Source organism: Protopterus annectens, chromosome 7.part0, assembly GCF_019279795.1.
Source record: "Protopterus annectens isolate FY-2018-M chromosome 7.part0, PAN1.0, whole genome shotgun sequence".
NCBI lineage: Eukaryota > Metazoa > Chordata > Ceratodontiformes > Protopteridae > Protopterus > Protopterus annectens.
The window spans coordinates 483,490,705-483,506,239 of NC_056739.1; the positions used below are offsets into that span (position 1 = coordinate 483,490,705).

The 15,535-nt window shown below is 42.5% G+C and overlaps 1 protein-coding gene across 1 annotated transcript in view; it reads left to right on the plus strand.

The window, feature by feature from the left end:
• MINK1 (misshapen like kinase 1) overlaps positions 1-15,535 on the plus strand; it is a 1,658,622-nt gene that overhangs the window by 1,487,773 nt on the left and 155,314 nt on the right. Inside the window, exon 28 of the mRNA XM_044077078.1 lies at positions 2,047-2,214. Coding sequence (XP_043933013.1) covers positions 2,047-2,214 — 168 coding nt within the window. The remainder of the gene's footprint in view (positions 1-2,046; positions 2,215-15,535) is intronic.

Here is a 15,535-nt window from a genome sequence, read left to right on the forward strand (position 1 = left end):
TCTCATTACTAAGGGTTTTGCATCCAGGAAGAAAGAGGTCATTGTCTCCCTCTACTCTTCCCTCATTAGGCCAATCATAGATTACAATGCCCCATTTGGCATGTACCTCACTAGACACATGCAACAACTGGAGAGGCCGCAAAAGTACCTCACAAAGAGGATCCTAGGCCTTAAACCTTTGTCCTATATGGACAGACTCAAAAAAACTCCCAACTATTCTCTGTCTCATATCGCATACTTAGAGGCAATCTCTGCTTGATTTACAAAGCCATGTCTGACCCAGCTCTGTTAGAAATGCTGCATCTAAAGAAATCCTAATCCCTCCGCACCACACGTTTTAGAGACCTCAACCTCATTACCACAATCAACAGAACATGCTGGAGGGACAGGTTAATAACCCGGTGACTGCCCATGCTATGGAATAGACTTCCCATACATGTCAAGCAGAGCACCTCACTGGCCTTCTTCAAGAGAAATCTTGATGAGTGGATGGGAAATAGAAAATTCACACCGGGGATCACTCCAGTGGCTCTACTCGACAGAGACACTAGGAACTAAGGTTGGGTGGCACGATGCCAGGGTAATCCTATGGGCTAGACTTGTAAAGGCTCCAGGGCCATTAGCTTAGTACACACCTATGAACAGATTTATATTCTCAGAATTTCCACTGATGCATGTTGCAGAGGCTAGGGCAATGAAGAGTGTGAATGTTTATTCCTTAGTTTAGCTTATCAGTTTGCATTAGCTGTTCATTGTATCTGAGGAGTTGTTGAAGCAGGTGATGCCATAAAAGGTACTGTACCAGGCATACTTTAATGCAGCAAAGCAGTAAAGACACCATACAGAAGGGACATTGTTTAAGTTTGTTGGGATTGTAGATTGAGTAATTAGCAGGCCCGTAGGTGATATCTCAATAGTGGAAGCATGTATTTGGGAATATAGACAGATGTATGTTGGGGATCCTAGCTAGTGGTACAGGTAATTGTATAGGTACAGAAAAACTGAGGCAGTAATGTAGGTGAGAGATTTGACCTGAGGTTTCTCAAATTATTGCAGTGCAGGAGAATTTTAGAGGGACTTGAGGAGGGTGAAACTCCCATAGATGTTATTACTGAATTTGCTTGTCTGAATTGGAATGTACCAAGTAAATTGGCCAGGTTAGAGTGCAGTTGTTTGGTTCAGAATGAACCTGGGATTGCTGGAGGAAGACTCGTACCTCACAACTATCCAGAATTGCATACGATGTCCAGATTTTTGCCGCATGTCTGAGGTTTTCATAAGGTTCGTTTTCTTGCAAATATTTGAAGATTGAAGTCTCTAATGACAAATATTTGAGTTTAATGCTGCATCCTTCTTATAAGGTATATTAGTGCAACACCTATTCTAGCAAGTTTGAGTTGATTAGAGTAATATTTAAAATCTTTTCAAGGTTTTTTACTTTGATCAATTCCTCGTACCCCAGACGCCCCCGTATCATTTTTGGCTTTGTGTGGAATTTTTGCTCTAAGTTGAGAGGCATGAAAAGAGTGTAAGGATCAAAGACTGAACAAGTGACATTATACAGCAGCGGATGGTAGCAGCACTTGCATGAAGCAAAAGGGTATGCAGTGCATGGATACAGGAGTGTTTCAATAAGGTCAAATGTAGGATAACTTGCTATAGTGTTCCATTTTTCAGAGCAGAATCAGTGAAGCTGCATCACGTCCCACCCCCCAAATCTTGCTTACCTTTCCTGTACAATAGAAGCCATCGCTTAAAGGCAATATACTGCATGTTCTCTGGCCCAGATTAATGTGGGGGGTTATAGGGCATCAAGTAAGATGTTCACAGCTTACTTTGGCATCACTAGGAATAGGAAGGCAGCTATAGAAAATTATTAAAGATAAAGAGGGAAGGAGATGTGGCCACTCGAAGACCCAGAACCCACCTCTGTATCTGCACTAGTGGAATTACCTCCTTTATAGAGGGAGTTGGTTGGTTCAGCTAAACAAGCAAGAGTACACCAGATTTGTATACTTGAATAACAATAATTTTTTTTTCTAACAGGTTTTGTTAGTGCAGATCCAGTCAGATTTGAGCAGCTAAAATATGAAGCAAGAAAAGGATCGGTTGTTAATGTGAATCCAACCAATACACGACCTCATAGTGACACTCCAGAAATACGCAAGTACAAAAAACGCTTCAGCTCTGAAATCCTTTGTGCTGCTCTATGGGGTAAGAAACCAATCATTTTTTAGCATCAAAATCATCCGCTTTATATTATCCTGCTGATTTGAAATAAATTAATCTAGTTTGAGATGTAGGCTACAAACTTCAATATATCACTGTATCATTTCTGTGACTAATTTCTGATTGCTTCTTGCTACATATTTAGAAAGCTTGGCTTTGCCTTATCTTAAATTGTGGTTAGACAGAGGAAGGGAAGGTTGCCTGCTTTTTTAGTGCAGCATTGCTACCCTCCTAAGTAGAGTTGCATTGGGGTTAACAGTTGTCTTGTGTCTAATTTGGAGGTGAAGGTCTGAGAAATGACTTAACAGGCGTGGAAGTTGCTGCACCATCACTGACTGCATGGCAAGATGTCTCCTCCACAGAACAAAATGGTGAGAGTAGTTGCAGGTCACAGAAGGACTATATGTAATGTCTTCCATTGCAAGAGAGGAATTTGGAGCCAGGTAATCTTGAATATTGTGGCTCATAGGGTTCACATACCAGTCTTTCACCATTCCCCAGCCATGGGATGTCCGATAGCATTGGCTGATGCTGTCTTTATAACCAGACATCCTGACATCTTCATTTCTTTCTTGCCTTGTAGTCTGATGGTACACAGTGTTTCTCTGTCTCAGTCCATCAGTTGGCTTGAAATACTCTGCTGGGGTATTCTTTTTTTTCAACCTTTTGTGAATGAACATTTTTAATGTTTTAAAGTTACTTGCTTCTTGTGGGATTCCACACAAAATAATTTCATTCTTATTTGCCAGTTCTGCTTAGAGCCACAGCATGAAGAATCTTAACTGTCCATTCTGTGCTAGATTTAAGTCTAAAATTATTAAACATATGGATTCCAGTAGGGCGATGCCTTTGTATGAAATGGTGTCCCAGGCTGTCGTCTCTAAGAATCTTAAGGATAAGTAACTTTTTTGTGTCTGCCCTTTAACATGTCGCTGATGCAGGTGTGGTACCTTTGCAGCTTCCAGAGGCCACCACAACTCAGGCCCACACCTCCCAATCCGGCATCAGACTGATATTGGCTGGGACTGAAGCCGCTGAGTAAGGGCATGGCTTCTGATGCTCGAGTTTTGGTGACTGTAGGTGATGAAGGTATCCCCTTGGTCATTCTAAGGGAAGATGTTCCCTGGAAACTGGATTGAGGTTGCAACCACCCATCTACAGCATAAGGCTTTACTTCCCCAAGGATCTGAGCTCCCAAACCAAATAGGTGGTGAGGTTTGCCTTAGCTGTTGCTGTTTTCAAGTCCACTGCCTCATCATCCCAGTTGTCTTCACAGGACTTGGTCAGGCTGGCCAAGGACTTAATGGACTTCAGAAAACCAAGCAACCCACTGTGCAACAAGGATCTTCTGCTATGAACTTCCTTGGGGTAGAAAAAGTGACTATTCCCCCAGGGGATTCTGATTGCTCAGAATCAGAGGATGAGAAGGAATTGGCTTATGTGCAACGTTTTCCCTTTCAGACTTATGAAGGCATGGATTCAGATGAAAATCCTATCCTCAGCCTCACCTCCTGAGGATTTATCCTTTGGAGAAGCATTTCATAGAATGAAGTGCCTTCATCTGGGAATCTAGGGAATTCTCAAAGGTTCAAACTCAGTTCAGAGTTTCAGAACCTTCTTACCCATAGACCACTGGTGAGCCCTCTAGTTCATGTTCTCTTGAATGATGTGTTTGAAAACCTATACTTCCTTCCCCCTGGTTCCAGTGGCCTGACTGCTTCTCTAGGGTGTTAGTCTCACAGACACTTGTAGAACCTGTTGATAGACCCAGTAGTGTTGTCTACTGAATCGTCTAAGGGAGCTAGTGGGCATGCATCCAAGAACTCCTTACCAATTGATAGGGAAACAAATTTCTTGATTTGGTAAGAAACTTGCTCTTGAGCCACCTTGATGAACTCTCAACTACCAGTGCCACATGCTCAAATATTGAGTCAGTACAGCAACTAATTAAATACAAGGCAGAGGGGATCTATGAGATGAGCCTCCTGAAGGATATCAGAGATTTAAATAGTACTGCCTTCCAGGTATCCAGACACACTCCTGAATGTGAATATGGTGCTTTTTAGATACTTCCTTGGTCCTCCCTTAGACAAGGGGTTTCTTTTTGGACCCATAGCAGAAAATCCATTTGAAAAACTGGATATGAAAGGAAAACATGAAATCTGTAAAAGAAATTTACTTGCCTCCCACTGTCAAATACAATGTAAACTACCCTACCCAAGTCACGGACCTTTCAACTTCTGATTGACCACCTACCCAGAACAAATGTCTGTCATCTACGCCAGTCTGACGATTCTCTCACCCAGAATGTTTTATTCGTTTTGAAAGAGGCTGGAAAATGGATTACTGGAAAGTCATATATAACTAACTGGAAAAGGTTTTCTGTCTGGTGCCAATCCAGTGTTTTCTCTTGTTAGACAAATTTCCAAAAGACCATTGAATACCTCTCCCTTCTGTTCAAGCAAGGGCTAGTCTTACTCCAGTATCAAGGTCCATGCTATCTGTTATATCAGCCTGCTTCCCATTGTTCCTCCCCACCAATTTATTCACACTTTCTGTCCCATGAAACAGTTGCTGAAGGGAATAATACACCTCACACCACTCAGGCGGGAACCCACCCATCCTGGGACCTGAATGTTGTACTTGGAAGGACTTCCTCTTTCACACTTTGAGCTATTAGTCTCGGTCCCTGTTAAGATTGACATGGTGGTAGCATTCTCGTCATCAACGTGCATTTCAGAACATCAAGCCTTGATATGCAAGAAGCCATTCTTAGTTTTCCACAGGGACAGTCACCTTGAAAACCAGTCCCTCCTTTGTGCAAGCTGATCTACGGAGTTTACTTAAATCATAATATACACTTCCCAGTGTTTTTTACAAACATCCTAAACAAGGGAGAGCAAAGTTGGGTCTATGTTAAATCCTCGAACGCTTAAAAAAGCGAATGATGATTTATCTAACCCATGTTAGCGAAAGCTTACAATCTCAAATGCTTAGAACAGCGATTTTTTTATAAGGGAAAAAAAATCGCTGTTCCACAAAAACAAAAAAAAAATTATAAATCATTACATAAATATACCAACTCCAAGATTGCACTACAGTGACAAAAATGGCTAAGGTAACGGAAGCCGCCAAGTGATTTCTTTCCCAGGGAAAGAATTCGCTTATATGCAGTTTCGCTATTTTGTCTTTTCGTGCTTTCAAGTTCGATCAAGACGCATTCGAAAGAATGCATCTTCGATCATTTAATATGAACCCAGCAAATCGTACACTCCCTGGATGTACACAGACAAGTAAAATTTTACCTCCACAAGACAAACTTCCCAAGCAGATTCTGACCAGCTGTTGGTTCCCTTCCAGAAGGGAAACTGCATAAGCAAGCTAGCAAATAGTCTCCAAATGGATTGCAAACTGCACATTTTTCTGTTGCTCTCAACATGGTAAACAGCTTTCTGGCGAGGTGAGAGCACACCCCAAAAGCCACCAGAACTGTGTTTTTCAAAGGTGTGTCTGCACAGAGACCATTCTAGAGGCTGCCACGTGGTTCATTTTTCACACCTTAACTAAACGTTGTCACATTAGAACCATCTGTAGGTTGAGAGTCAGGTTTGCCTCTGGCATACTACAGAGCTTGCTGTCTCTGGACCACATTTGAAGCCAACCACCCAACAAGAAGCTTTGAGAGTCTTCCCAGAACTCAGTACATGCAACATTGATTACAATGAACATAGTACAATTGTGTGCATTACTTACCATAAGTGTAGTGTTTGAGTAGATCAGTTTTGCAGCACCTTTTTCTGCCTCCTTCCCACCCACCCCCTCTACCTTGGATTGGGATGGGTCTCCTCATTCACTCATCCCCACTCTTTCTTCCTATTCCTTAACTCAGAGATCCTGTCTTGTAGTAGGGTTTGTTGGGCAAGTTGTGCTCCTCATCAAAACCATCGAACTCCATAGACCCTAGGCAAGAAAACCAATAGATGGTGTTGACTAACACCCTCTTCATACCTGTTGTCCAAGTTGGACAACAGTGGCTATCCACCAGTTGGAGATGGTGAAACAGTCTGATATTCAGGCTAGCTGCTATCTTCTGCATGGCAGGAAGTCTAAAACTTGGTACTAGAGCATTGATATTCTCTAACATCCACAATTCACTTTTGTGCATTTTAATCTTTATAACCATAAAAGACCACTGAGATCAAAAGTCTTTCTCTAGTTATAGAAAGAAGCAAATGAAGGTCAGTCGTATAGTATGCTTATCGTATAGTATGCTTATCGGTAACAATTTTGTACGTGGCATCTTAATTTTGATACCATACAGAAAATGGGCAAAAAATGGTTTTGTTTCCATATTCACCTACCAATAACTTTGATGATGTACTTCATGGGCATTATGCTTGCCAACATTTCTTATTTGGGGTGGGGGGGGGGTCTAGGTAATCCCAGGAAATGGACTTGAATTTTGCTGTGGAAGGTTATGTAAGGTCTCAGTTAAAAATTCTCACTAACAGCATGTGTGATAGTAAAGTATCCAGAAATAGTTTCTGGGTATAATCGGAGATGTAAATTACTGCAGACTTAAAAGCAAGATACAATAAATGATTAAAAACATAATGTAGACAAACATTTCCAAGTCTGACTGTAGTTTTGACAAAGCATAATTGTTGTGTTGTCCTGCATTTGTTGCAGGAGTCCCCGAAGAGTGGGTATGGACATCTAGTGTTTAGTCACCTTTCTCAGCCAGTAGTGATAAAGTGTTGGCTAATTTTAAGATGTTCTTCATCTCACATTGCTGCAGTCCTTACACTTGGGTAGTCCGCTGTCCTCGGTCGGCCCGAATATCAAAGTATAAGGCTGACGTCGGTCAAGGCGCATTTGACTGACATCAGAACGTCAGGGTACAAATGCGCATGACCGACGTCATATCCTCAGTCTTTTTTGCCGCATGGTCCGATGCAGAAGCAGCATTGCAAGTGCCGGTTGGCGTTCTGAGATTTTTCGATTTCGAAGTTTCAGATCGAGTTCAAAGTTGGCTAAGTACCCCGTTGGGGAATATTTTAGTTTTTTCTTGCCTCAGTCATTTACCGGATGTCAGAAAAAGTTAATAATTGCATTTCTTGTGGGAAACAGATACCGCATAGAGATTATCATACTTTGTGTATTCCTTGCTTAGGGCCTGAGCACGACGTTGTTGGCTGTCGCTCTTGTGCTAGATTTAATAAACGCACTATAAAGAGAAGGTTGGATTGTGCAAGGTTAGTCTTTGGGAAGCGGTGCAATTATAAAATGCCGTCGGATGCTCCGACGCCCGCTTCTTCGAAGAAGCGCAAGGACAAAGCAGTTAAGCCTAGGCTAGAAGAACCGTCTGTACCGGACGCCGGTTCTTTAGAGGTGTCGGTGGAGCCGGTGGCTCCACCAGAGGTTTCTTTGTGTTCCCAGGGTGAGACTTTATTATTGCAAGACGTGGCCTCTCAGGAGGCAAGTCAAGCTGAGGGGGCTTCTCAGGTTACTATACTCCCCTCCCTTCCCAGGGTGGCTAGGCCCTCTCCTTCTGTTTCAAAGGCTTCTCCCAGGGGCAGGCCAGGTTTGGCTTCAGTTGGTGTTACCCTAGCTCTTCAGGAACTGTGCCCAAGAAGCATATGCTTAAAATGGCAGAAGATTTGATTACTTTGATTAGGGGTTCTATGCCCCCTCCTGATAAGAGACCTAGGATGGAGCCTGAGCTGGGGGGTTTTGAGCAGGCTTCAGATGTTTCAGAGTCTTCGGCTGAAGATTTGCAGGAGTACTCTCCTTATTCTGATTCTGATGTGGATGATTCTACTCCTTCTGCTTCTCCTCCTGAGGATTTTTCTTTTTCAGAAACTCTTCATTCCATGAGGGAGCATTTTAAGTGGGAAGGTCAGGACTTCTCTGATTCCAGGAAAAGGCTTAGGGAATTTTTGTTTTTACCCCAGCATAGGCCTTTGGCTATACCTCCTGTTTTGGATGTAGTGGAAGATGTTTTTTCAGAGGCTTCTCTTAATCCTGATTCTTTGCCTCCTGCTCCTGTTAAGCCGGATAGGTATTACAGGGTGCCTGAAGCTCATAAGTATCTAGGGCAGACCCAGAAACTGTTAGCCAGGGGCCTAAAGGTGTTAAGGCTTCTGTTGTAAAGAATCCGGTTCCTGCAGACAAAGAGGCTAGGGCCTTGGATAGATGGGGAAAGAAAGTTTATACTTCTTCCACTCTTGCTATGAGGGCTTTGAATTGCCAGTTTCACATGTTGAAATACCAAAACTATCTCCTTTCACAATTGAAGTCTAAGGTTGATGCTCTGGCAGTGGGTATTGATTGTAAAGAGTTGCAGGATTTGGTACATGTTTCTGAACAGGTGGGTAAGCAGTCTTTGCAATGTGGTTTTGATGCTGTACAGGCCTCGTCTAGGGTGGCTGCCACTGGGTCAGTTCTTCGCAGGCACGCCTGGCTAAGGGATCAAAATTTGTCTGAACATGTTAAAACAAGGATTTTAGATGCTCCTTTACAATCTGACGTGTTGTTTGGTCCTCCTGTTGAGGCAGTTTTAAAGAAAATGGAAGACAAGGCTAAGTCTATGCAGACTGTTAAAGATTTTTTGCAGGTCCAGCCTCCAAAGTTTAGTAGAAATTGGCCTACTAAGGGGTGGACATATCCTTCTTATGATTCCCAGTCTAGGGGTAGATCTAGACGTGGTAAGGGCAGAGCTCAGGGCTCTTTCAGGCCTAGAACAGGGAGTTCTCCTGCACAGTCTTCGGGTGAGGGCAGGGGTCAGTCCTTTCGTAAACAGACCCAATGACCTACCTTTTCAGCTGCCAGAGCCTTCTCGTCTGGCAGCACCTTTGGGAGGAAGGTTGGCTCTTTTCAAAGAAAATTGGAGTTTAATTACCCAAGACAGATGGGTGTTGGATATCATACATCACGGCTACAGGTTTTATTTCCATACCTTGCCTCCTTTCAAAGGCATGCCAGAAGTTCCTCCTCAACAAAGAATAGAGGCTCACAAGCAAGTTTCTCTGTTACTCCAAATAGGGGCCATACAGCCGGTCCCTATGCCAGAAGTGGGCCTAGGATTTTATTCTCGCCTGTTTTGGATTTATCTACCCTCAACACTTATCTGGACATTCCCAAGTTCAAAATGTTGACGTTACAGCAGCTTTTACCTCTGCTGGGCAAAGATCATTGGATGGTAACTTTGGATCTCAAGGAGGCTTACCTTCATGTTCCTATCAGACTAAGTTGCAGGAAGTATCTGCGTTTTCGAGCTGGGACTTCTCACTATCAGTTCTCTGCATTGCCCTTTGGCTTATCTACTGCGCCCAGAGTATTCACGAAAGTTCTGGCTCCAGTGATAGCTTTCTTCAGGCTAAAAGGAATACAGATTTATCCTTATTTGGACGACTGCCTGATTCTGGCTCAAGGAAGGGAAGAGCTTCTCATCATTTGGAATATGTGATAGCAGTGCTAAGATGCCTGGGGTATTCTGTGAACGAAATAAAGTCCAGTCTAGTACCCTCTCAGGACATGTGCTTTCTGGGTGTGAGACTGAATACAGCATCCCAGATGGCCTTTTTAACCCCGGACAAACAAAAGAGTCTATCCCTTTACTTCAATCAGCTATCTCATCAGTCCGGGCTGACTGCAAGGACAGTCCTTCAAGCCTTAGGGTTCATGGCATCTTGTATTCTGGTGCTTCCCAATGCCAAACTGCATATGAGGAAGCTGCAATGGTATCTCAAAAATGTATGGACACAGCACTGCCAGGATCTAGACACTGTCATTCAAATAATACCTTGCATTCAAAAAGAATTTTTGTGGTGGGCTCAGGAATGTCACCTAAACAAGGGACTCTCTGTGACCCGGCCAGAGGCGAGTCAGATTTTAACGACAGATGCCTCAGACAAAGCTTGGGAGCTCATCTAAATGGAAAGTGGATACAAGACAAGTGGCCTGCCAGACTACAACATCTACATATCAACCTGAAGGAGATGTTAGCAGTCCAGTTTGCATTAATAGCTTTCAAGGATTTACTTCTTCCAGGGCAGGTGTTGATTCTAACAGACAACACAACTGTCATGTGGTACATCAACAAGCAAGGGGAACGATTCTTATCCTCTATGCAGGCAAGCAATGATTTTGTGGGAGACTGCTCTCAGTTTACAGCTCAATCTTCAGGCAAGGTTTCTGCCAGGAGCACAGAACTCCTTAGCAGATGTGTTGAGCAGACAATTATGGATCCCCACGAGTGGAAATTGGATCCTCATGTATTTCAGAAATTGACAGTGTCATGGGGAACTCCAGACATAGATCTGTTCGCTTCTCCACTAAACCATCAGCTGCCAAAGTTTTGCACAAAAGGTTTCATCCCACAGCTTGGAAAGTGGATGCTCTTTCTTTCAATTGGAGCAATCTTCATGTGTATGCCTTTCCTCCTCTGCCTCTCCTCCCAAAGGTACTTCTAAAGGTCAGACAGGACAAGCCAAGGATGATTTTAATAGCTCCAGATTGGCCTCGACAGCACTGGTACCCATTACTGAGAAGTCTGGTACGGAAGCCTCCATGGCCTTTGCCTTCGATTCCACACCTGTTGTCACAGGAGGACAGCCATTTGCTGAATGTCAAACTTCACTCTCTTCACCTAACAGCCTGGCATATTCTGTTTTGAACCATAGAGGGTCTCAACTTCCACAACAAGTTTTGAATGTGATTTTGGAAGCTAGAAGGCCTAGTACAAGGAAAGTGTACGCAGATAAATGGAAGAGATTTTTATTTTGGAGTGCAGCAAAAGATTTTGATGTTTCTGAGCCTAATTTGAGTGTGGCTCTTCAATATCTTACTGAGTTACTGGACAAAGGTTTGTCTTTCTCTTCTATTAAGGTTCATGCTGCAGCAATTTCGCTCACTATGATTGTGTCCCACCATTGTTTTCTCATCCTTTGTTCAAGCAATTTCTTAGAGGGGCAAAGAATATAAGACCCCCACGAAGAGCTCCTACTCCTGCTTGGGATCTCAATTTTGTGTTGGAGAAACTCACTCTACAACCTTTTGAGCCTGCAGCTACTTCTGAGTTGAAATATTTATCATGGAAGACTGCTTTTTGTTGGCAATTACCTCTGCAAGAAGGGTTTCTGAATTGCAGGCCCTTATGGCGGTTGAGCCTTTCTTGATTTTCCATAAGGATAGGGTATCATTACGCACTAATCCTTCCTTTATGCCTAAGGTGGTTTCTAGTGTGGCTTTAAACCAAACTATTCATTTGCCTACTTTTATGCAAATCCCCAAAATAAAGGGGAAAAGATTTTGCACACTTTAGATGTACACAGGCAGTTGCGTTATTATTTGGACAGAACTAAAGGGTTCAGGCAGTCTCAGCAGTTGTTTGTTTCTTTTGCTTTGAGTTCTCAGGGCAAGCCTGTCTCAAAACAAACTATTTCTAAGTGGATTGGGTTTTGCATTGCTTTCTGTTATTCCCATCATGGCAAGGAGGTTCCAGCTGGGATTAGGCCTCATTCCACTAGGGCTACTGCCACTTCAACAGCTTTTTGAGGGGAGTGGCAACCAAGGATATTTTGGAGGCAGCTACTTGGAGTTCAGTGCATACTTTCTCTAGGCATTATCACCTGCCACTTTACTCTAAATCCAGGGCTGGTTTTGCCACTGCTGTTTTGCAGGGCATTTTGGCAGCTCCTGCTTCCTTGTAGTTAGCCATCCTCCCTTACCTCTGCTTTGGGATTCTACCCAAGTGTAAGGACTGCAGCAATGTGAGATGAAGAACATAGTACAGTTTTGTACCTACCATAAATGTAGATGTTCAAGATCCACATTGCTGCAGTCCAATTTACCCTCCCTCCTTCCCTCTGCAGTTAGAGGTGGTTGTGTGGGTTGGGTTGTACATATTGTGTATATTGTATATATTGTACATATAGTTAGTGCAAGGGTGGTTGGTTGGTTGTTTGCTGTCTTTTGGTTTTGACCTTTCTTTTTAGGGTCTTCTGACATCTGGGGCAAGAAAAGACTGAGGATATGACGTCGGTCATGCGCATTTGTACCCTGACGTCCTGATGTCAGTCAAATGCGCCTTGACCGACGTCAGCCTTATACTTTGATATTCGGGCCGACCGAGGACAGCGGACTACCCAAGTGTAAGGACTGCAGCAATGTGGATCTTCGAACATCTACATTTATGGTAGGTACAAAACTGTACTTTTTTCCTTTGGATATGACACTGCATCCAATGGTTTGACTTGGCTGGGTATTTGAGGAGCACAATATGTTAACCCAAAGCAGTGCCCTTTGACTGTAGTGTATATAATCTATTTGTTGAACAGGTAATGCAGCCACAAATTGAAACCTAGGGGAATAACCTATGGAAACCATCTCTTAATGTAGATGAGCAAGTTCCTCAAAGATTTGGTATAATCTAAGCATTAGCTCTTGGCCAATTAAATCCATACAAGGAAAAATTAGTGCTTTTTGTAGTTCTGCATTTTTAGTAATAAAGGATTATCAGAGTAGATTTTTTTGGGGAGTTGTTAAAATAGAAGATTAGGATTGGGCTTCTGATTATAACTACTTTCCATGTCTTCAGGAAGTGGATGTCGAGAAGTTCACCTCGAAACCAGAGTGAATCTCAAGGGGCGACTCCGTGACATGCATTCACATCCATGCTTAGAGGACATAAGTAGTTATGATTGAAGAAACCGGTTATTAATTTTTCGTAGTACTGGAGCTTCTGTTGCTATTAACTTCATAGGTAGTTGCCAGGTTTGCATTGCAGAAGACCATTGCGGCGTAACCCAAATTTCCCACTGCTGCAAAGCAACTTTCTAGTTATGAGACTTGCAGAAGGTCACACAGTAGGTAAGTGAAGGCAGAGGGAATCCGTCCCTGTACCACAGGAAATAGCTCACAGCTTTGATCCTTTGTGCTAACTGACCATTGAAATTCTCCATTTTTTTTTTAATCAGAGATCGAACTCTGAAAACTGCGCGCACAAAAAAAATTCCTAACCACTAGGCCGCAAGAGTAGTAGCAGTACTTTACTAATTACAGAGTAAAAAGTGTAGGAGCATTGAAGCATTTTGCAGCATTAAATGCTGTAAACATTTAGCTTCTGGCTGCTCCCTGTGTCACAATGCTAACTTTTACCTCTGGTCTGTCTACTTTAAAAAAAAATTTCTGTAGCAGAATGAAGCATTTTGCAACTTGTAAAGCTCTTATCATGTCCTAGTGCTGTTCATAGTGTATGCTTCAAATTGAGACTGGTACATAACATTCTATTTTGAATCTTTTTGACATCAGAGTGGTATATAACAAAGCGGTCTTCTCAGTTTTGATGCATAATCTGTATTCTGCATGTATTATGCCACTTTTATAAGTGGTAACTAGTGCAGCAATTCTGTCATGGGCATTTAAAGTGCACACAAAATGAAAAGCTTTGCACAATATAATTGCTGAATCTGGACATAAACATTTCTTACTGGTATATTCATTATGTTGTACTGTTGGAAATGGATTTTAAAATTGATGGTTTCAGACATTAATACTGCTTTGCAACTTACAAGCAAATTTAAGCTCAAATAGCGGTAAAACTTGCTCAGCTCACATTATAAAAGTATATAGCCTCTATTCCTGTTTGTACTTATCCAATCTCTATTTTTTAGCTACAGTATAAAAACAGTAAACTGAACTTTTTTATATATATATACTGTGACCTCTTTTGCCGAGATATCAGGTAAAGAGTAGAAAATTTTCTTCAACATGAGTACACTACTAGCAAACAACCCTTGGCTGCTCAGGGTTTTTGCATGTTATAAATGTTAGGGCATATGTCTACTAACCAACAGAAGACTGAAGTAGCAGCTATTATGGGGACTGCTGCTTACTACTGTTTAAGAGCATGTTCATTCATGTTCCAAGTTTTTCCTGCATTGCATTGTGCTTTTATTTCTTTTAATCAAACCATAAGAGTGCCAGTTATAGAAAATTGACTGCTTGCCATTTGTCTGACAGTAGTCTGTTTTTCTGTTGAATCTTAAGTTTTCTTTTGGTGTTTGTGTAGCACCTGTTGCATCACAGGGGACACCTATGGGTTTGAGACATTTAGTTGAAATGGAAGGGAGGTGGCTTCATATAAACATGTTTAAATCATTAGCAGAACTAGTTACAGTTGTAATAAAAAGTCAGTAAAACTTTGTTTAGGAGTTTGGAACAAGGTACAGATTGCTGTGAAAAAGTTTGTCAGAAGCAAGTAGCAGAGGCACTGAGAGATGGGACATTTGATATCTTTCAGTATGAGGTAGTTTAGGATAGTACAAGAATTTTAGGAAGCAAGTAAGATGCACTAATGCTGCCACCATTGTTGTGTATTTTGGGTGTTTGTGCCACCTTCCTGTAGGTTGATCGGCTTGGTACCTGATTTGCCTAGTCCGATTGGAGGGACTGGCCCTTGGAGTCATTCTGTTATGAATGGAGGGAACTCTTTGGGCCAAGGTTGCTTCTTCATAGGCCACCACTTCAGTCCATCTGGATTGAAAAGCCCATGGTAGGGAAGAATTCTGCAGTCTATGCCAGGATCTGCAGCTCTTGCACTGCTTGGTTGTGGAGTTGAGTGTGCAGGATTTCACTTGTAGGAGGTCAGTTTGATACCACTACCTGGCCCATAACAGTCTGTGTTGCTTAGTGATCTTCATGTGCACATGTGGTCTTCACCCACCCCAATTTTTTTTTGTCTTTCTGAAATGGACATCCTTGACGTACTCAAATTATTGTGGGATAATAAGGAAGTTGTTCAGATCTTGGGCTGCTGCTTTTGTCTGATCTTGGAACAAGCTTGGTAAGGGAGATTTGAATCTGTCTTTCACCTATTCCAGTGAGACGGTCTTTTGTTTTATATAAGCTTGTTGGCATTTCACTGTGTGACTGCTATCCCCACAATGTCTAGTTTATACTGTTCCCTGTCGGCTTGATACAAAACCCCAGGGCTATGTTCTCTGTGGTATTGGGGGTACTTAGCACTTCTCAGGCCTGTGCTTTGCCACTACCCTGCTTGTAGATAGGGTGGCATGAGAGGGGGTTGTAGATTGCAAAAAAAGTCAGTTTGTCACATTGGAGCTTAGAGATGCAGATTGTTTGGAGTTATGGACATGTTTGCATAAGCCCATCATGACTCAGAAGGGTTTGGGAGAGGAGAAGGTTTGTCTCCTCTGTGGAGGCGGGATTGGAAACTGGAACTCTGTTCTAACTGGTTGGCATTGTGTTTGAAGGCATTCTCCTATTCCTTCTGGAGATCCTT